The sequence below is a fragment of the Eleginops maclovinus genome, chromosome 1, assembly GCF_036324505.1.
Source record: "Eleginops maclovinus isolate JMC-PN-2008 ecotype Puerto Natales chromosome 1, JC_Emac_rtc_rv5, whole genome shotgun sequence".
Classification (NCBI taxonomy): Eukaryota; Metazoa; Chordata; class Actinopteri; order Perciformes; family Eleginopidae; genus Eleginops; species Eleginops maclovinus.
In genome coordinates, this window is record NC_086349.1 from 21,404,175 (window position 1) to 21,428,198 (window position 24,024).

At 38.1% G+C, this 24,024-nt stretch overlaps 2 protein-coding genes across 5 annotated transcripts; one reads left to right on the forward strand and one right to left on the reverse strand.

Moving 5' to 3' along the window:
• Positions 1-14,694: 14,694 nt before the first annotated feature.
• Positions 14,695-21,519, reverse strand: LOC134864059 (monocarboxylate transporter 2-like). 4 transcript variants are annotated; one of them, XM_063882815.1, is made up of 5 exons: positions 21,394-21,519; positions 19,454-19,684; positions 19,170-19,313; positions 17,116-17,979; positions 14,695-17,027 (listed from the first exon to the last, which is right to left on the reverse strand). In XM_063882815.1, the coding sequence occupies exons 2-5, from the start codon at positions 19,668-19,670 to the stop codon at positions 16,804-16,806; spliced, it is 1,449 nt and encodes a 482-aa protein (XP_063738885.1). In that variant the 5' UTR covers positions 19,671-19,684; positions 21,394-21,519; the 3' UTR covers positions 14,695-16,803. The 4 variants fall into 4 exon arrangements, with proteins under 4 accessions (XP_063738885.1, XP_063738905.1, XP_063738895.1 ...); XM_063882835.1 differs by having other exon boundaries at positions 21,416-21,486; XM_063882825.1 differs by lacking the exon at positions 21,394-21,519 and adding an exon at positions 20,191-20,878.
• LOC134864077 (uncharacterized) lies at positions 20,420-23,084 on the forward strand. The gene is made up of 3 exons (XM_063882848.1): positions 20,420-20,884; positions 22,299-22,487; positions 22,584-23,084. Exons 1-3 carry the CDS (start codon positions 20,726-20,728, stop codon positions 22,785-22,787), a joined length of 552 nt encoding a protein of 183 aa, XP_063738918.1. The 5' UTR covers positions 20,420-20,725; the 3' UTR covers positions 22,788-23,084.
• The last annotated feature ends 940 nt before the right edge of the window (positions 23,085-24,024 follow it).

Sequence of the window (24,024 nt, forward strand, 5' to 3'; positions counted from 1 at the left end):
GCGACTAAGTTATTGGATGTTGCAGCTTTACTTGCTTATAAAAACACAAACTTAATTGTGTGATTATTGACATTCTGAAAAAAACACACAAATGACAATCTATATCTATCATTCCCGCAGTGCAACAAGCCAATCAAACTGACTTTTTTTCTGACCTGCAGACCACCAGTTTCTGTCTAAAGGAGGTTCATGCACTGCTGATTCAAGGGACTCCTCCCTGAGAGGTTCTGACGGCTGCTCTCTGAAAGGTAACCCTGAGACAGGGAGGACGTTTTTTTCTAAAGAATGTTCACAAGAGTTGTCTCCTGAATCTAAAAATGGTCAGTACATATATGGCCAGGAAACAGACAGCCCATAAGCTCCCAAAGGCTTCTGGCCTGAATGTTACATACCTACAGTGATGAGATTCTCAGGGACATATCCAAAGCATCGAGCTTTTTCTAACATCTGCAGGAAGACAACAGTATGTCATGTATTTTACAAATAATGGCAGCAATATGGGTCTACTCTTAACGCCTGTCTGATTCCATGTCAAATTTCCTTTCCAAATAGCATGCCCGCAAGATAAGGTGTTGGTTGCTACTTTAAGCCGAGGGTGGCTAAGCAGAGTAAAAATGTCAATAAATCGTTGTGTTTTGCTCAGGGAGGGAGAGCAGGAGATGTCTCAAGAAAAACTATGAAGCAGTTTTCTATTTCACTCCCCCCTCAGCTCTGCCTACCCTTGAAATAAGAGGAATTATAAAGGTTTAGCTGCCCTTAAAAAAACATCTGACATTTACGATGATATTAATGTTGATTACAATAACAACATTCCCAGGAGGCCGGTTTGTATTAGACATGGGGAATAAAGAACATGCCATACTGTAGATCATGTCATGCATCATCACACAATGCCTTTTGAACAAGAAAAGAGGAAGGGGGAGTTGTTGTAGATAAAAGTCATATATTTCTTCAGGCACTCCTGCTACAATTTTAGACATCCTCACATGCACCTCCCGTTAATAAAAGCTGTTTGCTGGCAGCTGTGACAAGTGGTGTGAAAACAGTTTCAAAGATTCAACAAAAGGAGAAGATAATATCTTGCTGTTGGTTTAACAACTCGAATATCTCTTCTCTGGGATCAATAAATCACTGCCAGGAAATTACTAACAGTGAGACCGTGAGGGATCCCTTTCAAGTGATTCATTTGCATTTTCATTGAGTGTTTTTGTTTTCGGAAGCATTCTCTGCTCCTTTCTGGAAAGGTCAATGGGAAATGGTTGGTGTCTACTTTATCAGCAAGAGCCAACCCTCAAGTTCAGCCAAGTAAGAAATAAGATTATCTTTATAGAAGGCAGTGTGAGAAACTGGCCTTTTGAATCTAATTCAGAAGAGTATTAATGTCTTAGAGGGTAGAATCAGCCGAAACTGCTATTAAAATAGCTGAAGTCTTGAGCGGGATGATTTTCAATTCGCTGAGCCCCTCATGTATAATGGAAATGTCTCACCTTTTACATCAGTTGATCTTAACATTTAATAGATTCTTTTAAGGATATTAATCTTTTCCATTATATCTTTGCCGTGGATAAGAATGAGGCACATTTCTCTCAGGCCAAACAACTCATTAATTTTCCAGACATAAACCCTTCTACAGCTGAGGTGTGATATGAGAAAACTCAGGTGAAAGAAGCACAATGAAACAGTTTGCCAATGTAACACATGCCTCTCTGTCTTTAAAGCATATCATTTAAAACACGAAATGTCTTCTCTTACATTATTTCCGGCTTCAGATTGACATTTACTGAGAGCTACGCTATTTGATCCCACCGTTAAGCCAAATGTCATTGCATGCGCATTATGACAAATTTCAAATTAACAAAAAGGAATACAGTATTGCAGTGTCAGGCAGGAAAAAATGGAGCTAGCATTTCAACATAAGTAGCCATTCTTCTAGCCCAAACTGCTGATGACAGTCTCCAGAGAGAGCAGATGCTGTTGCCTTCTGGCTCTGGGCTTCACCGTTCCAGTAACTGCCTCTGAGCCCCCTGAGGTTTGTGTCTGTAAAACCAGCTCTCTCACGGCATCCAGGTGATGGAAAAAAACACTGATACAATAGGTGGCTTTTCCCACCTTTTGGAAATGTCATCAGCCATCAGCGGTTATCTAGGTTAAGTGCCCGGGACTATGGTAATAATCAAAAATGCATGTAAGCCAAGTGGAATGTGCATTTGCATGTCTTTAAGTCAGCTATGAGAAAAATAAAGGAGGGGAAATAACATTGCTTTGAGGGATTTTGAAAAACGGAGAACATATTTTTCTCCAGACGTACATTCAATCATTTTCATTGCCTTTTAGTGTGTCCTCATCTCATACGGTTGACATGGCGCATTGAAGTCATGTTGCCTCCACCACATCACATGACAACACCAAAATTGTGGTTGTTCCTGTAATTGAACTTGCCAGTCAGTCTTCCTCTGATGCCGGTATTCATCTCCTGAGATGAGATCACAAATGCCCTCCAGATGTTTACATTACCACCTGAATGGCATGAACATCATAATTTGGTCATGTTCCTGTGGCGGCCATATGTTATACGTCAGTGATGCACACACCAGATACCACTGGCATACGTTTGTGCTTGATGTGGATTGTGTAAATAGTTTTTTGCTGCTGCCAAATACCAAACATTAGTTGGAAGACTGGACACAGAAATGCAAACCCTTATTATTACAAGGACAGGACAATTGATATGCGTTGTTTTTTGTCGTATCAGGTGACTGCTACAGTTAAAGATTCATACTTCAGGATGAAATCAGTGAGAGAAATGCCATATCCCTGCAGTCTTGAAGGGATTCAGCAGAAATCTCAATCTAACCCCCTTGACAAGGTCAGAGTGTCTCATGCAACCTTTTGTGGAAAGCACTCTGCACCACAAATGGACCCCGAACGGATTGATACCTGTGGTTTGCACTCTAAAGGCGGCTCATTTGGGTTGACTATGGAAACCCATCCCGACACACTCCATCCCAGTAGAGTATTTGTTCTTGGCCGCTGCTGGCTGGATAGGACTTGAATAGCTAGATAATCTCACCAGCAGAGGTCGGCTTGACTATAAGTGAAAATGTTATTTCTGTTATCTGATTGTTGTGTAGTCAACATTGATAGATGGTAATGGGAACTCGGATGTACGGATGACGGATCCTGTGTTTGGTGACTGCAGACCATATGATGATTTTTTCAAAGATAAGCATGTATTAAAGGATGACCTTAAAGGTGTAGCTTTAATGTTAGCAAGCTCAAGAAAGCTTCTCCTCCATTAGTAAATGCACATTCATTCAACACAGTGATTAGCTTTTTTCAAAACCTGGTCATAATGTCAGGTGAAAATAATCCCCTCTAGGCACAGAGTTGAGTGTATTGAAGTAGTCTAAAATTAAGACATTAATTTAACAATTAACATTTGCGATGATTTTAAAAGCCTATTTTATTTTAAAAGATTATGAAACTCAGATGATGTTTGACTGTGACTTCTTCTTTTTGTCAGGGACCTTTAAAAATATTCGAGGACACGTGAACTGGCACTTACTTTTTCAGCTTGTCTTTTGAAAAATGTTTCTGTAAAGACTTTTTCTGTAAAGACTTTTTTTGCTTTCTTGCACTGGAAGAGAAAGAATTGTCTAATTTTGAGATAGTTATTTAAAAAACACATGGGTAAATAGAAAGGTTCCCTACAAAGCCGACTGCACAAGGGGGATTAGAAGATGGTTGCAGTGAAAGAATTACTGGAAGTCTTTTTTATATTTTTTTATATTTTCCTCAGCTGCTTAACTTAATTTCACCATTACTATGCTCACTTTTCCCACCCAGAAATAATAGGAAAAGAGCTAATATAAAAACTGAAATTGTATTCTTTCCTCTGTAAAGAGAGATGATTGCATATCAAGTTGGCTGGTTGAAGTACCTCCTGTGTATGACTCCTGTGTGGCGGGAGAGGAAGCATTTTTCTTCCAACCAATGGAAGAGTGAGTCAGGTTTATGACTATGGGGAGCAGAGGGTGGCCTTTATTTCGCTGAGAAGAGTCATTATTATTGCCCTGCAAATTTATGGCTTGCTTCTGGAGAGAACCTACCAGCGGAGTGCCTGTCATTTCTCTTACTATCTTATGCATTATTGATAAGTCTATGGTCCTATCATCCATTGAGTGCTATTGCCATAACTCAACAGCAGAAAACAACCTATAGAGTATATGTGTAGAGTCTCTGTTTTGTTCTTCCTACTGTATTTTAACCCACTTTTTACGAGTACGTTCACCTGTTGGAAGTTAGAAATGATGACCATAGCAAGCATCAACAACTTTGACCGCACTGAAAGAAAATACATCAAAACATATTTTTTGCATTCATAAGTGCAAACATCAGAGGAAATATTTAACATGCACACACACACACACACACACACACACACACACACACACACACACACACACACACACACACACACACACACACACACACACACACACACACTCACACCTTTAAAAGTCTCCTGATGATGCAGAATTGTCATAGGAAGAAAGATAAATAATTGGCTAATCAAATTAATGTCAGTGTCACAAACTAGTTTACTAGACCCTTGGGTTCACATGAAATTTGATGAGACACAGACGATGACTTGAAACAGAACAGACGTGGAATATAATGAGCCTAATAATCCACTGCAAGCAGCTCTGGATTCAACATAAGGAACAATAGTAGTTTCTTATTCAATAATTCAGGAAACCAGGGCTAGGAAAACTTGTTTTTTCTATACTCCTTAAAGGTGCATTATGCAATATATGCCCACATGCTCCAAAGAAATAGGTAGAGTTTCACCTCGACAGCTGAGTCCATGCTATCAGAATATCATCAGTTATAAAAGAAAAACAGCATGGCAGGAATAATCGAATTTGACTAAACTGCTGAAAAGTTAAAGTAACACTGCCATCTCATAATCTTTACGTGTGATGTAAGCTTTTTGTTGATGTTGGCCATCTGTGTTAGCCGTCTTAATGTGCCATTAACGGGGGGGGGCTGAACAGATCTGTTGACGTTTTCTTTATTGGCATGGTTCCAAGGTAACAGAGATGAGAGGAAGAGTGTTTCTGTTGCTGTCTACTACCTGTGAAGTAGTCGGTATTATTGCTAAACGTTTTCTCGTGTCTGCCTCTTTGGATCTAATCCAAGAATGGATGTATTATATGGGCAGCTCTTCTTCTGAGTCTTCTGGTCTCAGGAAAGAAAGAGGCTACAGTGACTCACCATTGCTTCTTGGGAACAAAAGGTATAACACAGCTCGTTGGTTCTAATTTCAAATATGTCTTCAACACATTACATTGACATCTTTGGCGTAACGTCATCATTGTCCCATCTTCAGATTCTGATGACAATATTGTTTTGTTGTTTTAAATGTTTTAACTTAGTATGCTGTTCATATCACTATTGCCTCTTGAGAAACAGCTGGTAAAACAATACAAGACCAGCCAGGGCTAGTCAGTTAGCATGCTAATTTCAATGGATATCTCTGTACACCATACATAGATATCTTTGACACAACATCAACACGTTCTCTTGATACTGTTCATTTTGTCCTGTTTTAATTTAATATTCTGTCCATATCAATATTACCTCTTGGGATAAGCTGGTATTTCAACACAAGACTGTCACGGGGAGTCGTTTAGCATGCTAATTTCAGTAGATATTCCATCAAACACATTACATAAAGGTCCTTGACATAACGTCATCATTGTCACAACTTTCCATTCACTTGATGTTTGTGTTTTAAAGGTGCCGTAGAATGCATCTATCTGGTATTTTAAATTGTTCTCAAATGTCTTCAAAGGAGGTCTGCCTCAGAGCACACAGAAGTAAGTGAAGTTTGCAAAATTCAGAGAGATGAACCATGGAGGCTATTGGCATCCAACCTTACATGTTTGAGCCGTTATCGGAGGAGGAAACCGATGAATTTGAAGAACAGCCAGTTGGTCGGAGATTGGAGAGCAACGTTAGGAGTGGTAAGTGTTAGCGTTAGTGTTTCCAGCAGCTGGTGTATGCAACTGTTGGGGCTGGACTACCGTGTGTGACGCAACACACAGGGGTTGTTGTACATCGCCCGTTTTACCACTGTGATTTGCACATTCATGATTTGCAGGTGAAGGAGGAAACAATGGTGTTTGAGGTTCACGGTATGTCAGTACAATGTAAAGTACTCCCCTTATTCAACTATGCCAAGGTAAATACAGTATTCCACTCTAGGGCACCTTTAATTTAGTATTCTGTCCATATGACTTTTGATATTGAGAAACTGCTGGTATTACAAAACAATACTGGCCTGGGCAAATCAGCTAGCATGCTAATTCAGTAGATATCTCTGCAACAGAATGTGAAAACATCTTTGATACGACTACATCATTGTCACATCTTCACACTGCGGATGTTTGTTCATTTTTTTTTAATGGTTTGATTTGAAATTCTATTCAAATCTTACCTGTGGCAGATTAGCAATCTCAAACATAATGCAAAAACAGCTTTTTGAATTATACAAACATAAATGAGATATTTTAATTTGATTACCACTGATTATCATATGCAAATGCAAATGGGCTGTGAGAGTAGCCCGCTGCATGACAATAGCCAGAAGAACTGATTAATTGTGGAAGTATGCTTTCATTAACATGTCCTGAAAAATGGTTGCTATTAGCTTTATACTGAGCAGTAACATGGGGCGATAATAAGATAATCATGCTGTTAAAGTAACAGCCTCTCGCTACAATGGATGCCCTCCTTTGACTCTGTCCTTCACCTGGCTGTGAATGCAGTTCAAAGAGAAAAGCAAGAAAAAAAGAACGTCCAGGCTCAGAGATCTATCATTTTCCTTCATCAAAAGTGCCAGTAAATCTGCCATCTTCATACCCGTGGAAGCACATAAATTGTTGCTGTATATAAAGGCTACGTGAAACCACACACACACTTATACATCAAAATCACTGCACAGTACTAGACAAGTTAATCAGTGATGTTTTATTTGGCACCTCCCACATGTGCTACCTCTTTCTCTGGGTCTCTTTCCTCCCAAGCTCCCCTCAGTGAAGGACCCTTCAGACCAGCAGCAATCATCCTATTTAGACAGCTGAGAGGGCTGCTTTTTGAAACATGGTATTGTATAATGCAGCCTGCACTGGCAATCATGCTCTTCACTTTCCTATGATGAGGTTAATTTCAGCCTTTTGTGTATATTTGGCTTATTTGCTTGTTTTTATATAAGCAGTTTAAATCATCTGCAGATACAGGTTGTTTTTTCATTTTCAACTTTACGCTTCCAACATGTTTTCCCGTAAGTCAAATGATGACTTAATCACATTGGCCTTGTTTTGTTTTATTGCCAAAGCATGCTGTAAGAACCTTTTTGAAATCCTTTTCTCATAAACTATACCTATTGAATATTTTATTTCCCTTATTTGAATGTAAAAACATGTCCAAGCGAAAACATTTAAACCCGTTCATGTGGTGATGTATCCTGAGCAACAGTAAAAGAAGATAAAGACTTAACACATTTGTTTATTAGCTTACCACTTTCTGAAGCTTGGCTAATCCATCAGCACTGAACGACCTTATGAATACATTTCAATACATTAAGGCTGATTGGCTGCACAGGACTCAGTTTGTGAGTTATGTGGTTTGTCATTCTGTTGCATTAGCTCTTAACTCTTCTCCATTAAAAAGATAGATACTGCAACTGCATGCTGAAGAAAATCTGTGTCGAATAATTCGTTGAGATGTAATTTTCCACTTGAGAGAAATAAAGGAAATAATTTTGTAATTCTTACTTTAGGCTTCAGTAGAGCTTACAGACTCATTGCAGAACCAACAAATACTAAGAGGTTGATCATTGACTTGTGTTGCCTGGCAGGAACAGGAATGATGGGACTGAGGGAAACAAAACATTAAGAAGTGTTGAAATGATGTGGAATAAATCATACACAAACACAGAGATCTCCTTAATAATTACATTACATGGACAAATGCATGTAAAGCGGCAAGCAAAGCGGTAATAATACCTAATCAATCATTTAAATAATGTTTTAGATACCCAAACTGCTGCAGTGGGGTTGCCTCTGAAAGCAGTTTGCTGGTGAAGAAGATTCAGTGTCAAGAAATTACTCAGTGTCATTTACACGTAATTGGACCCAAACTTGTGAGTTGTGAAATGTGACATCCGTTACAGAGTCCAACAAGTAACAAAACAACTGATCATAAAGACTGATTATAATGAAGGATTACTGTGTTTTAAAGTAGTCATTTGTTCCTGTTTTCATATCTCATCACACTGAAGGAAACTTTTTCTAACCATTTAATTATAAATTACTGGAACTACTGAAGACTATTTTAAAAAATTGCTTGAGAAAGAGCCTGTTGCTCCCTGTGTGAAATATGAAGTCGTTATTGTAATTATTTTCATAAAGAAAATGAAGGTAGAGGCAACAAAAGGTGTAGTAACTGACATGATCGAGTCCTGTGCTTTGCTAAAACACTTCTTTAACACCCCATCTGTATTTAATATACATGCACATTTGGGTGATGATTTAAGTGATGACAGAATGTTTGTTCAACAGAGAGTTTAAAAATAAAGTGTTTAATTAGGATTATGATGTTTTATACCATTCTGCACATAGAGTGCTGGATCTCAAGGTTTAATGCATATTATGTCATTTCAGGCCCCAGGGGTTTCTCAATCACACTAATAACAGAAGATAGAGTTTGGATGGTTTTATTGATGTCATTGCAGTGAACTTCTCCTGGTTTGCATTCCTTCATCGTTCAAGAAGGTTTTACCAGGAGTCGAATCATTTATAAAACCCCAATTCAAACAGTTTAACACTGAATACATTTTAAAAGTCTCTGTTTCTTTGAGGCTGTTTTGCTGCTTGCTCGGCCTGTATTTCTAATAGCTTAAGATTCAGAACTCCAGTTAAAATGTTTAGTTTAGTATATCAAATTTTTATTTGCCTTGGAAACGTCTGTTAAAATGTAAACAACTTGTTTTACATGTAAAGTATTAGGGCTGAACGATTAATTGCGTTTGCGATAATATCGCGATATGACAAAACGAGATTTTCCAACCGCAAAGGCTGCGATTTGACTGGTCACGTGATCTGGTCACGTGACTTGCGAGCGAGCCGAGCAGGTAGGGAAAGTAGTCAACGCTGCGCTTGAACCTGTTGCACAATGGCCTCAGGCTCGTCAGAAGAGTGTACGGCTGGAAGGTTGGTACCAAAGAGGGGTGGCACGTCAGTTGTGTGGAATTATTTTGGCTTTAAAAAAAGGGAAGATGCTGCGCAACGTCAGGTATTGTGCAGAACGTGCCTCGCTACTGTTGCTACCTCACGAGGTTCACGATTGTAATCACGATTGATTTATTGCTTGTGTTTGTTGAAAAATACATGAGAAGAGGACCTTGAAAAAATAATGGCATATTAAATCGCAATTGCAATATTGAGGGAAAAAATCGCAATTAGATTATTTTCCAAAATCGTTCAGCCCTATAAAGTATTATAACCATATTTCTTAAAAATCCTTTGTCTTAGAGCAGCTTCATTGGATTTCATTATCTTGCTTTGTCCATGAGTTATTTTGAAAAATCCTCATTGCTGTCCTGTTTTAATTAAGCGTGTACCTGCCGTCTCACTGTTTGTTTTTTAGCTAAAGTAACTGGATTAAAACAGTTTAGAGGTGACACTGAAATAACTAAACAACTCAGTTTCTTTGTATATCTGCTCTTAATAAGACTTGGGCAGAAGGCTGGGGTTTGTCCATCAAATATACTGCCCGTGTTAAACAAATACATTGGATTTTCAGCGTGGACAGCGTTATGCTTCAAATATGGTTGTATTCAAAGACACCACTTGGTTATGGCTCCTGGAAAATCGTGGTTTGGATCAAATAATACTTTTTTTAAAGGTTAAGTGGAGCTTTGTGGTCATGGTGGTATAATAAACCCTTGAATAATTCATGGAATAATCCTGGTCATGTGTTTGAAGCAATGTTAAGCGTTGGTATTTCGTTGAGCATTCATGCCTCAAATTCCTCCATATGCTGACTTTGTCACGCTATAATATCCCCACCCCAGCCTACCACAACTACAGTAGCTGCTATAGGGTCGTAGTTTTAACAGTATGGTCAAGTTTGTTAGTAGTCTTCTTCTTCAGTAACTCTTGACTTTAAAGGTCTTCTGTCGGGACCGGGCAGTAGAGGTGAAATGTTGCCACATTTTTCTTTGAAGGATGTGGCCAGGCATTACACATTGCCCCTTTCAAACTGATATTGATTTTGTAAGTGGACCTTGTTTTTAGGTGGCTAAAATACATTTTGCCACTGCCCCCATCCACAGCAGTAGTAGCTCTCCTGCTGGCAGTCCTGTCTGCTTCTCCAAATGAAGGCTTGTCGACTGCCATCCACTGTAGGGTAATACTCTGACAGAAGTACCTCATACCATCCCAATCCAATCTGAGCTATCCCTGGTAATTGGGCCTGTTGACAATAACAAAAATATGGAATATCAACAGCTTTATCCTGGGTTCAATATTTGTAGTTTATTTTTAGTCCTCTCTATTTTTGAAACTCACAAACAAGAACGTAAGGTCTTGAATTACTTTCTATCCAACTATGTAGGCCTAGTTATTGACAGCTTCTTTTGCAACAAAACTGTTACTAAACTAAATGAAACCTGAAAATAAATCCATATCGTGTGCTGCACACAAATGGATCCCTTTTCTATTGTCATTTCCTTCTGAGAGAACCCATCGACTCCACTTAAAGGACATTTTATTGACTTGTCCATATGGTTTATAGGTTTCTAAATGGCTCCACTTCTCTTTCGGAAAAAGAATGGGAATTTAATCACACACCTTTGGCGGGCTTAGCGAGGCAGCTGCGACAGTCAACAACCTCGTCATGGCAGCCTCAGACTCAGGAGAGACTGTCCTTGAAACACAAAGAACCCCTGATGACATTGATTCCCTTCAGCTACTGTAGCACTTGTTCTTAGTTACAAAGGCCACTGTGCCAAAGCCTTTTTAGCACAGACAAGCGACAATTAAATGACATAGTTCTCTCTGGGAATCAAAACAAGTCATTAATTCAAACCACATACCAAGAGACTACCGTCATCACCGCTCCCTGCTCATCAACAATTTTGGTTCAGTGTAATGATACATTTAATTATTCTGGGTCCCTGCCAGAAAATGTGCAGATGACACAATTGTGTAACAGAATCCCAGTATTACAAGGTTCCCAATGTGTAATTACACAGCTGTTATGGGTGAATCAGGTACTGTATAAAGGCTTGCAGTTGATTTGTGCCATCATGTTTCATCCTGCTTTTCATTTTGAGGCAAGGACAAGCCGATACGCCTCAGTAGCGCTTATAATTATTTCTGCTCCTCTCCTTTTTCCATGCCCAGTCTCTCTGTCATGCTCTCAGTCTCTGCACTGGCCTGGGTGTCAATCCCCGGGGACATGACGCTGGGATGCCTATCTCAGGCGTCTGCAGATGGGGATTTGAAACAATCTTACTTTCAATACTATTTTCCAAATCAAGACTGAGGAATTAAATGAAATCGTACAATGTTAGCGCTCCAGTCGAATTTGGTCACTCAAGTGTGCTGCCCTGATATACCGATAACACAAGCCACTTACTTTTTATCATCCACATGCCACAGATTACATTAGAGACTGCGTGTGTGCACAATGTGTAAATGCTACAGAGCCTGCGGGTAGTATATGTCATCCAGTCCTTTTAGCTTTTCAATCAAAAGTGTTTATGTAGCAGTGTAATTCAGTGTGGTATTCAAAGGATAGATTATAATCCACAGGACAATCCTTGTGTTCTTCCTGTAATATGCACACAACAGCTCCACCGTCCCCAGACATGCAAGCTTTAGTGGTTGTCTGTGTTCACCAGATAAAGAGGAACAATGGTTCTAATAGGCAGCTGAGAGTCTCCACAACAGTGTTTCAGCGGCACACATTTGTTCTCACAAAGGCTAAATGTATTTTGAGTGGCAGATTAAGGATATTGGTCAGGGGCTGTGCATTGTCAACTCTGAAAAGTGGGGTAAATGTGTGTTTGGATGATAATTCACACATTCTTATGCTCAACGGCGGACAGAAAAGCCGTAATGTTCTTGGTTTTGGGAAATGTGTTCCACAGATTGTTAATTATGGGCAACATAATCTCATTAAGTCCCTTTGCTCTGCGACTCAATTTCCTTTACAAGAATTAGTCATGATTGAGTACTTTAGGGTTTTAAGTTCCTCTTTTGTTCTAGTTCAAAAAATGACCGTCTTCATAAGAGCCTGTTGAGTCCAATTTGTATTCCAAAGGGATGTACGATGTCCAGCAGCAGCAACAGAGCGGTTAGCGAGGTTGAGTGTCTGTAATAACAAACGGTCATGGCGCGGTGAAGACATAAACATTCAGAAAGGGTATTCATTCAAAGATTGTCGAGATTCACGTTTTGTATTTATTCAGTTGGAATATTTTCCCTCTAAAACCCAATAGTGGTTGAAGAAGTATCCATCCAGTCATATCCTTTAAAGCTAATATTGAAATGATTAATAGACAAGTATCACATTAAAGGAGTTGCTCATAGTGATCAACCTATAGACTTTGGAGTTGTCCTTGGCTTTTTAAGGTTTAGTTAAATTTTGGTAGTTTTATTTTAGTTGTTTAACTGCTTGGCTTACAACTTTATTGTTTTGGTTCACTCTAACTGCTTTCATAGGGTTGTAAAAGGTAAAAGTCCTTCATTCTATGCTTTTTTAATTAAAGAAAACTAAAGTATTATCAGCAAAATACACTTAAAGTATTGAAAGCAAAATAGCTTCTTATGCAGAGTGGCTACTCCAAGATTATATGTGTGTATTAGATATGAATTATTATATTGGACGAATTAGCATGCGGGTTCAGGCGGATCTATGTAAAATATACTAATTAAATACACTGTTTTTTTAAACAATTAGTTGGAGAAGAAAATAATAAATGTTTTCCAAAAATATGGTTCATCCTTTTATATGTTTTATGATATTATTAAACTATATATTTATGACTTTTTGGACATATTTATTTTCAAAAAGGGACTGCGTTCCCTAAGGAAGTCGTATGTTGTATCCAACTTTGCAAACTGTACTTCATGAACACAATAAGTACATTTCCTTAGTGTTTTGTTAAGTGTAGTAAAATCCTAATGTAGCAGCAAATTAGAAACTGAAATAAATGACAAAGACTTCAAAACTTTACCCGAGAATAGTACTTGAATGAGTGTATTTTAGTTTCTACCTCTAATGTTCTTACAAGATAACAACACAATGAGTATAATCCTCTATCCTAGCTTTTTGTACGACAAATATTCCTCTTCTGGCTCAGGCTTCCCTCCAGTGATTTGAAATGCTGAAACAAAATCTACAATTCCTCTGATTTTTCCCTGAACACATTGAGATGTTGAATGCTTGTGCTTCAGAAAATCTATTTTTCTAAAATATCTCAAAAATAGGGATAATTCTACACCACATAAATATCAAGGTGACCATGATCGATGTTATAGTTGCTGTTTGCAAAGATTATTGATTTTGAGAGTAGGGTACTCTGTGCCTTGTATTCTCCAAATGATCTCGGTAAATCTTGTGTTTCATCAGGGGCGACAGTCAGTTAAGGCACACTGCAGGACACAGTGTCTGTCTCTGGACAGTGTGATTGAGTCCTTGAGAATCTCCTTGGATAGACTGACATGGCAATTGCTCCTTTGCCGTCATGCCCTGTGTATCCATGTTAGCTGCCCCGGCTATTGATGTTTATTTTACACCAGCGATGTTTCAGTAATAGCTCCGTCCACAGGGCCGATGAATAAACTGTTAAGTCTCTGGTATTCACATGACGTTGACTTCCCTCCGAGTGCAAACATTGTGAAGAGAGATTAGTTCTGCTGCTGTGGTAAAGAAGATTAGCAGAGATTATTAACAAACATGTTGGATTAAGTAGACGGTATCACGTTTTATTTATACAGACAGCACCAAGCATATGGTAAAAGAGGGGGTTCAACTTGGGGTTCAGCTGCAGCGTGGTTAAAAACATCAGGTCTCAGCACGGTAGCGGTAGTCATCGGTAGTCATCGGTAGTCATCAGGGGTATTGGACCCAGAGCTGCCTAGATTTAATCTTCCTGGTCCCAATTAAAGTCAGATTTACTCACATCAGTCACAGTTCATCACAGTGATTATGCTCAAGCTGTGCAGTGAGGATGATACAGAGTTTAAAGGAACTGCCACTAATTGGAGGTCTTCACTATCTCACTTTGAGTTCACTCATTGATATTTTCCATTGGATAACAAAGATCACATATGTGTCAGCTGTATTTATATTAAGAGAAGATAAATAATGGGCATTTACTTACACTCAATTATGATTTAGTTGCAAAATGCATATACTCTCTTTTTAATGTCACTAAATTCTTATTTGTTGTTGTTAGTACATTTACTAAAAGACTGTTAGTTAAGTATCACATTTGATGTTTCTTTATACACTTAAACCATTACATTTTATACGGTATTATTGTGCTTTAGACTGCACTTCATTTAACTGACAGCTATGGTACCATTTTCTTTAAGATGTTGCATTAAAAACACATTTTGAAGTTTTGAAATAGTGTTTATTGTAAAAGTTTACCCAAAATGTCATTTCTTTATGTCACTTTGTACTGTGTGTAATTGTGATGGACATGTTTCAACATTGTGCCACATTTCACAAACCACACACTAGATTGACTAATGAAAAAAAATAAAACCCACAAGATAAATCTATAATGAAAATAATCAGAATTTGCTGCCATTATACAAAATAGTCAACCATGAGTAAAACTTACACCATAATGCATGAGTAATATTAATACAACAGTATACTTTATAATAGCATATACAGTATATAGTATCTCATTAGATAAGGGCTATTTCTCAGCAATAAGTCATTTGGAAACGTTTAGTACATTTGCTGATATTACGTATATACTTTTACATAAGACAACAATTTGAATGCAGTACTTATACACCAATGGCACATTTGTACAGCGTGTCGTGGCACTTTAATTTAAGATGTGCACACTTCCTTCATCATGGCAATTGATGTATTTACAACTAAACATAAGATGCATTTGTGGGAGTTTTAAGATCAAACTTTACCTTGTTGTGTCTTAGACAAAATCAAAATAACCACTCTTGGTAAATTACCCGACAGTAATATATTTTAGTTGATTGAAATGAAACCAATACCCAAAGAACAGACCGCCCAAGCATAAGCCATGAACTCTGATTTTCAGATAATGTTATCTAAGGTTATAAATAAAGGTATTGATTCCCTCACTTAAGCAATTTTCATCCATTTGAAAAGGAAGTCAATATACACCTTGCAGGGACATGATAAGAATGGATCATTTAAGCATACATCTCTAATAATGGCATTGTTCTTACGCTGAATAGCTCCACTTTGTATCTTTTATTCCAGGTGCTCAAGGCACTGGCTCTAAGGGGCTGAAATCATGCAGTGTGCTAGGACATAAAGTTTGACCTGTGGTGGGATGATGCGACCTGATGTAGGATCGCACATCGGATTTTGGTCAGCCGTTGATATTTTCTCTGCGGCGTCATGGATGAGGCAGAATATTTGATTTAGTTTGAATACGTTTTTCACAACACACAAAAGCTAAATATGTATCTGCAAAGAAACAACTAAAAACATCATCTTTAAATACTGAAAAATGTTGACGCCTGGCCCCTGGCTATAGTATGATATGCTTTTCATCAGTAAGGCTAGATAAAAACATTCAGTTCTTCACTGGCACGTGCAAATGTTGTGCTTTTTAAAACCTTTTTTATTAAAAGCACACAGGGTTCCCAACACTTGTTTGAAAGCTTGATTCTTAAACATTTTCATAACCTCTCACTGAATTTTGAAGTCTGTACTAAAATGATGCAGCAGTGAAACAACTTGTCAGATCCCTACGGCACTGAAAACATATTTTACTGTCCATTAAAACTTGAATAATTACCAAAAGTGGGAGTTAAACTTAAGGACAGCAAAGGGGGATTATACGGAAGGTATTTTAAAAGAGGTGGTGTGTAGCCTTAACCACATAAATTGAATTTTCTCATACTTTAATTGCTGTGCCCTTGGCGACCCATTCATAACAGCTGCCAGCCCATGGGAGTCGCAACCCAAGACGTGGAAAGCAAGGCTGTAAAAATCTAACCCACAAATGAACATCGCTGATGTTTAATTGCAGTTTAATAGAAGAGAGGTGCTGCACCTTGAGTTCTCATATGGTTGTGTCCAGAGCCATCTAGTGGTAATAAGATGACAATAAACAATAGTGGTGATATGCCCCTGTGTTGTTATTTTTAATCTGTCCCTTTGGAAAAGTACTTTATATTTGGCCGCTAAAGAAGCACAAACATATGAAACCATATTTGTTTATAGAGCCATTAACATAATTGCATTGTAAGGAAATGCAGCATTGCTTTGTGATTTATGAGCAAAAGCCATTACATTTACAGTTGGCACCGGATATAACCACTTAAATATTATATGCTGATCTATGTGGAAAAGGTCCAAAGACTCCAACAACCTCCTCCAAAATAGAGAAAAATAATTGTTATGAATAATTCCCATATACTGCATGTCCTGCTGTAAAGCTTGAAGTGTTATCTTTTTACATCCACTAAAATAAAACCATACTCAGCATTTTCATCCATCTGTTTCATGTGCTGTTTTACCATCCTGTCTCAATCTGAGTTGTACTGCCTCTTCACAAGTCCTCAGCTCCGCAGCCACATCCTGCCTGTGCTCCTCGTCCAGTTTCTTATAGTTGTAGTAATGCATGATGAAGAAATATATACCAGGCACCAGCATAAACACTCCACACGCATAGTACATGTATTTGTAATCCCCGAAAATATCAACCAGAGCCCCTGAAAGAGAAGATGCACACTTTGAGTCGTCTTTTTTATTCCTATTTAATCTGAATTTTAAACACCTTTGTCTCCAAAGTTTACAAACCTGATAATGGAGGTCCAAGAAGCACCGGTCCACACTCAATAATAGTGACGAGTCCAACTGCACTGGAGAAGCGATGAGCTCCTACCAGGTCCATCAGAACTTCAAAAAGCAGAGCAGAAAGCATCCCAAACGCCAAACCAAAGAAGACAGCATAAACAACCTTACCTGAATATCCAGGTAGCAGTGGGCAGAAAAGGTGGCACACACCATTGTAAAAGACGGCAAAACTGAAAAAGTATTGAATCCGTGGTCGAACCCACTTGGTGTTGCCAAGGATGCCAGTTATCGGCCTGATGAACATGTCCGTCAGAGCAAAAATAGAGAGTAAGAAAGCTGCTGAATATTCATCGATCCCTTGATGTTTGGCGTATGGAGCCAGAAAGACCACAGGCGCGAAAAATCCAAAAAACAAGACAACGTTACCAACGAGATAAATGATGAAGCCCCGGTGTTTGAAAAGCGAGAGATCTATGAACTTTTGCACACAGCCCTGACTCTTGCTCTCTTCTTTGTTTTCTTTACTCAGAAGTTTATCTGACTGTGAATTTGCTTCTGAAGAAGCCACCTTCTCAGCGGCTTCCCCGTTACACCCCGCTGGTTCAGCTTTGGGTTTGGGTTGGGCATGTTTATTGACTGGTCTCATCAAAGCCCCAGCTATACAGCAGTGCAAAACAATGCCTCCTAGAATGAGGAAGCTTCCTCTCCACCCAAAAGAATCAAATAGCCACTGATTTAGAGGGGCCAGTGTGAACAGAACAACTGGACTTCCAGTCATGGCGAGTCCATTCGCCAGAGGCCTTTTGATCTGGAAGTAGGTTCCTATGATTGTCAGCGACGGCTGTAGGTTGAAAGCAAGGCCAAAACCTATTGAAATAAAACAATGGAATAAAAGGTAAAGACAAACATTAAGGCATGGGAACACTTACATAAGTAATTCACGCTTTTGTTTTTTTTATAAGCAGCAACTCTCAAAGCGATTTGTTAACATTTAGTGTCACTTGTTTTCTAGGGAGAAATCAGGTTTAATTTAAAGTACAAACAACAACTCAAAAACTGCATCATTTGACCGTCACATCCACCTTTAGGGGTTCAAATAATTGGAATTTTAGCTAACATCTAATGTCTTTGTTGTTGAGTATTCTTTGGAATAATGTGCAGTTTAGAAAACTCTAAAAAAAAGGTCCAATCAAGATAAAGGATGTAGCGTTAATCAGAATCAATTAGATTATTTCTAAGTTAAATGCTTTCCTGAGACAAAACTACACAATTACTTTTCTAAATGCAAACAAATAGTTTAGAGCTGATCTCATACATTGATTCATTGAATTGTCAAATAATGTATTGATATATGTTTTTATCTTTTATTAGTTTAAGTAACTATTAAAGAATGGTAAAAAAAGCCAAATATGTTCTGTAAACAACTATTTGAAAATTTCACCCTGGATTTAAGGGATTTTTTTGGAGAATTTTTCAATATAATTTTTAGATCATTACTTATTGAATTACAGATTACAGATTAACCAGTTAAACAACCATCATTATTACCTCTGGCATAATTTAACTGCATGTCCTTTGGAGTCTTATTTAGTTTATTTTAGATAAAGTCATGTATTTCACCCTCAGTTGGTGAATCATCTCAACAAGATTAGGGTTTTAAGTCTGAGAAGTTTGTTTACTTGCTGGTGTAAGCATGATCATGTGTTAAAGCGTACATGCAGGCATGTGAGGATTTTTTACATGATTTGGACATTTCTTTTAAGACAAGGTCATATCCAAGTCTATGTATTGCCCTGACAGCACAGGACATTGACATTTCATTGTGATCTAAGTAAACATTTACACAGTGCACAGAATAGCTCCAAGTTAACCCCACAAACGGGACTGACCCTGATACTCATAAAACTCCTGCATCCTCCTGTGTCAGCCGGTAATAACAGGCCAACGCAAAGCAAACATTACAGAGGACAGCAGCAACCTCACTAGTAAAATTCCTCAAAATCTAAATCAAATAAAGCTTATTAACATCATGATGAATAAGTAAAACAAAAACGTACCTCCAATTAATCCAACACAAAGGTACAGATGCATGATAGTGGTGCCAAAGGAGGCAAGGATCATGCCAGTGCTGACCAAGAGCCCACCAACCATAACCACGGGTCTGCTGCCATAGCGGTTCACAAGTATACTGCTCACAGGTCCTGTAGAGGAGAGAAATATCTAATTTATTGAAACTTCTTTAACTTAAGATTTACGGCACTAACACATTATCTGTTCTGGTTTAATACATGATTAGCGATGTGTGTTAATTTACATTTTTAAAGGTATGATCGCAACTGACCTCCTGCATACATTGAAGCGAGCATGACTGAGGACAGCCAGGCAATCTCACTGTAGGAAACTGAAAAATATTCCTGGATTTCCTTGAAGTAGATGGTGAGGGACTTTGGAAAGGCATAGGAGAATCCTATAGAGATGAAAGCCCCAAAGACAATGACCCATCCCCAGCCTCCATCTGGTGGTGTGTAGCCAAGTTTGCTTTTTTCTGCTGGAGGCATGTTTGGTCCAACGGCTGAATAGTGGAAACAGGTAAAAGTGAACACAGAACAAGTTAAAGAAAAATACACATTTTAAAAGCTGTTGCTCACATGATTCAGACTCTTAAATGTTCTTCGTGTCACAAGAGCTCACCTCTGCGCAATCCTTAACACTGTTTTGGCCAGGCTATGAACCTTGTTGTTGTACAAGGCTGTGGCTGCCTCTGAAAGACCCTGCTTTAAGGCCTTTGATCTCATCACGTGCGCATGCATGACAAATAAGAGTGACCATACATGGAAAAAGCAACAACCCTCCTGGAGTCAAAATTTATTTTTTTTAGCATTCAAGAACAACACAACTCCCTTGAGCCTCAGCAACAGATGTGCCGTCAAAGCCTTGTGGGACTTGTGTTCATTGAATACTAAGAAAATAAGCTCTTGTGTCTTAATTGAAATGATAATGTCCTCATATTTAATTAGACATTACATTACATACCAATTTTGCAAAGACTATATAGTATATTAAGTAAACCCCACTTACCTGTTTCAGTGTATTCAGAAAGAATGAAGGAAAGATTTAGTCAATAAAGACATCATAAGCTAATAAACCAACAGATGCAGCTTTATTTTATATATCTTCAAATAGTCAATACACAATATCTCCTGTCAGTAATTGTTTTTGGGTAGGAGTTCACCTTTGTTCCACTGACATGGCTTAGGAAAAAGCAGCGGAGTGGGACCTCTCGCAGCAGTTTAATACCCAGAAGTGACGTAGTGCTCACCACGCCTCTTCAGACCTTATCCCCTGGTCAGCTGCTGCTCTTCCAACATTGATTTACAGTTTGTATTAAATGTAACTTTCTCTCACCAAATAGGTAAATGCGAGGAAGCGAGAGATACTTATGAGCGTTTGTTCTGAACAACATCAGCGTTTGACCTCTGTTGGGCAATCGCTTGTTGTTTAACACATGCATAGTTGGCTACGTTAGCTATTGTTGGCTAACTTACTGTCAGGCACAGTTAGATATATCAGCTTAATGTGTAGCCTGTAGTGTTATCACTTATCAGCAAATTTGATGATGTGGTTTAATAAGTTCAGTGTATTTGCAAAAGGTTACCAGATGAGAGCATGTTTAGCCAGATTACCAATTTATTTAAACTCAACAATAAGAGTGGCACCTGCACTCTGCAGACTACAGCATCGCACCTTCAGCTCTAAACCTGCAGGTGTCAAGGTAAGCTTTTCTGTGTGTTATTTCATTACTGTACAGAAATTAATTCGTGAAAGCTGTTTTTTTATATATATATATATATATGCAATTTTAAGCTCTTATATATATATATATATATATATATATATATAAGAGCTTAAAATTGCGCTAAAGCTTTTCAGGAGCTATTTTAGTTTTTTGCGAATGTAGCTAATTAACTTAACTAACCATTTTGCCAAAATTAGCAGACGTTGAATGGTAAACCTGCAACGAGGAAGTTGCAACACAAAAACCATCACTCTGCAACTATGATAGTAGAAGACAAGAAACAAAGTTAGTACTGCAAAAGTACCAAAGTGTTGCGCATAGAAAGATCCAAACGGTAACGCGTGCACTGATTAATGACTGGTTCGGTGTGCAGGCATTTCTTATTAGAAAGTGAGCAGCTAACGGTTAGTTACATGTAGCATTAACATCAGCAGAGAAACGACATGTTCCAAAGCGAAATGAACATACTGTAAGCCAAACATCACCTCAGTATCTGAAGCTTGTCACCTTTATAAAAGTCCTGAATCTGGAGCACCGGCGCGTGCAGGGCCAAAGAGCAGCGCGTCCTGTCCCGTGAAACTGAATTAACTTTAGCTGAGCGGTGATAGTTTACAGTGTCATGTCATGTTCGTTAGGGGTCAACAGAAATACAACACCCAGCTACAAACGTCAGAAGTGAGTGGAAATATAAGGTTGCAATGTTACATAGTGCTAAATATAGCGCAGCTTTCTAATAAATCCCTCTTACAATAACCATCCTGAATGATGACCTACTGAGTCATACACTGCTTTCATCATTTTGGCTAGAATCCTGTTTTCATGTCATGTGTCATAATTCAGACTACAAATGGGTTGCATTTTTTCTTTCTTTTACTGATAGAAAGCTGTAAGGGTTTACGTTTTCGTTTATTAACATGTTTCCTACCTTTTAGTGTTCTTGATGTCATTTTGTAAAAGTGATCATTGGTTTAGTGTAAGGCAAAATACTTCTTTTATATTGTGATGTATGTGCTTTCAACTCTTATTGTCGTTAAATGTTCTGTTGGGTTCAGGGAGTGTACAGTTTTCCAAGTATTATTCATTGTTCCCGTTATAGCATTGGTTGTCAACCAGTGATAGGATCCCTTCTGAAACAAAGACAGCCTAAACCCAGTGTAGTCCATACTCAAGCAGAACCTGGACTGGTTAACATAGTGATACAGTTTTTCAGAAGTGTTGTTTCCCCAGAAAGTAGTAAGTTACAACAGAGGCAATTCAACTTCTAACAGCTGGAAATCTGTTTTCTCCATTATTAGCCAATTGCTCTCATTTACACTTGAATAAAAAAGTATTCTGGGCTGAAATTAAAAACAGTAATTGCTGTTATCACATATTGCCTACTCTGTTTCAGGTGCTGTATGATGGGCAATGTCCCATATGTGTCCAAGAGATCCGGTTCCTTCAGTTTATGCAGACAAACAGGCCTGAGAAAGTAGATTTTATTGATATCTCCCTGACAGACTATGATGAAGGGAAATACAAGGGTGTCAGCTACGAGATGGCCATGGAGGAAATGCATGTGATTGATGAAAATGACAAGGTAAGCTTATGTTCAAATGGCTTCTTTTTGTTGTTGTTGCTGATTAGCATAAATCTAGAATTATCCCATTTGGCTAACCCCTTTTTGTTTTGGCAGGTTCACCGTGGAATCCCAGCGTTTTCAGTCATGTACAGTGCAGTGGGGTTCGGCTGGTTGGGTCGCTTCATGATGTGGTCACCTGTGAGACCCTTCATGGAAAACTGCTACGACATCTTTGCTAGGAATCGCTTAAAGTGGACTGGACGTGGGGAGGAGTGCACCAAAGGACGCTGTGAAAAAAAAAAAGAGAATGACTCCTGAGCACAGAAAAGTGGATTCAGTTATTTAATGTATCCTAGAGAACAACTGCATAAATACGTATTCTTTAACAATCATTTTATTATGAACCTATCTATAAATGTTGAAAGACTGTTCTGTGAAGGGAAATATTGGCTGCCTTATTAAAAGTGTGTGTTGTGATGCCAATGCAAAATTCTGTGACTTGTAACACTGTAAGTTTAATTAAACATACTTCAGTTTTCATCCATGATGAAAACATGAACTCATTAAAAATGGCATTAAATGCTTATATTAAAAAATCTAAAAGGAAAAACACAATTCAAGAGGCTATTATGTTGAGCATTGCATCTGTATCAGAGAAATATGACAACAAAGAATACAGATAATTCAAAAGGAAAGTTGAACTCTGACTAATACCATTGTATCAGGAGTTAAGTGATCAGTAACTCAAACTTGTTTTCTCATCCTCCAAAATTCTGTGCTTTGTAACTCAATCTTCTAAAATGAACCCTGGATTAACAGATGAAACAAAAGTAAACAAAGACATGTTGGCTTTGAAAAAATATATATTGATAGCACACTAAACATGAAGTTTTGTTCTTCTGCAGAAAAGAGAAAATCGCTGAAGCAAATCAATATTAATTTTCTTTTTCACACAGCTTCTCAGGTCAGTTGATTTTAAGCCGATGGAGAACCGAACTGTCAGGAAGCTGCCACTAGATGTCCTTGTATGTCTAGAATAACATAAAAAAGCTCTTAGAGTGAAATTTGTTCTCAGGAATTGTGGTGCTTATTGTCCAAATCACATTTGATAGTTCAAAAAGTGTTTTATCACAGTTACTTTGCAATGCATAACAGCATGCAAGTCAAAGGTTAAATTACATGTAAATTTGATGAACAATTTTTATGATATAAGGCAGACGCTTTGTTAGATTAAAATACATTTTCAATTGTTTTCTTTTCCACAACAGCAATCTAATGACTCAAATGTGTTTTACAGGCTGCAAACTACTGGATAATTATGTATACAGTCTACTGTGTACATGATATAGAAAATAATAATACAACAACAACAAAAGTAGTCCAACAATAACTGCAGGGTTTGTTTTTTGTACCAGTAGGTGACAAGGTGGGAACAGAATACCAATTATGTTAAATTGTGTATTTTTGAGTTGATCATTTACAAATGAATGGATAACTAGTTATAGCTTCTGATTAAATACTGGGCTTTTGGAACATGCAGTTAGATAAATGTTTG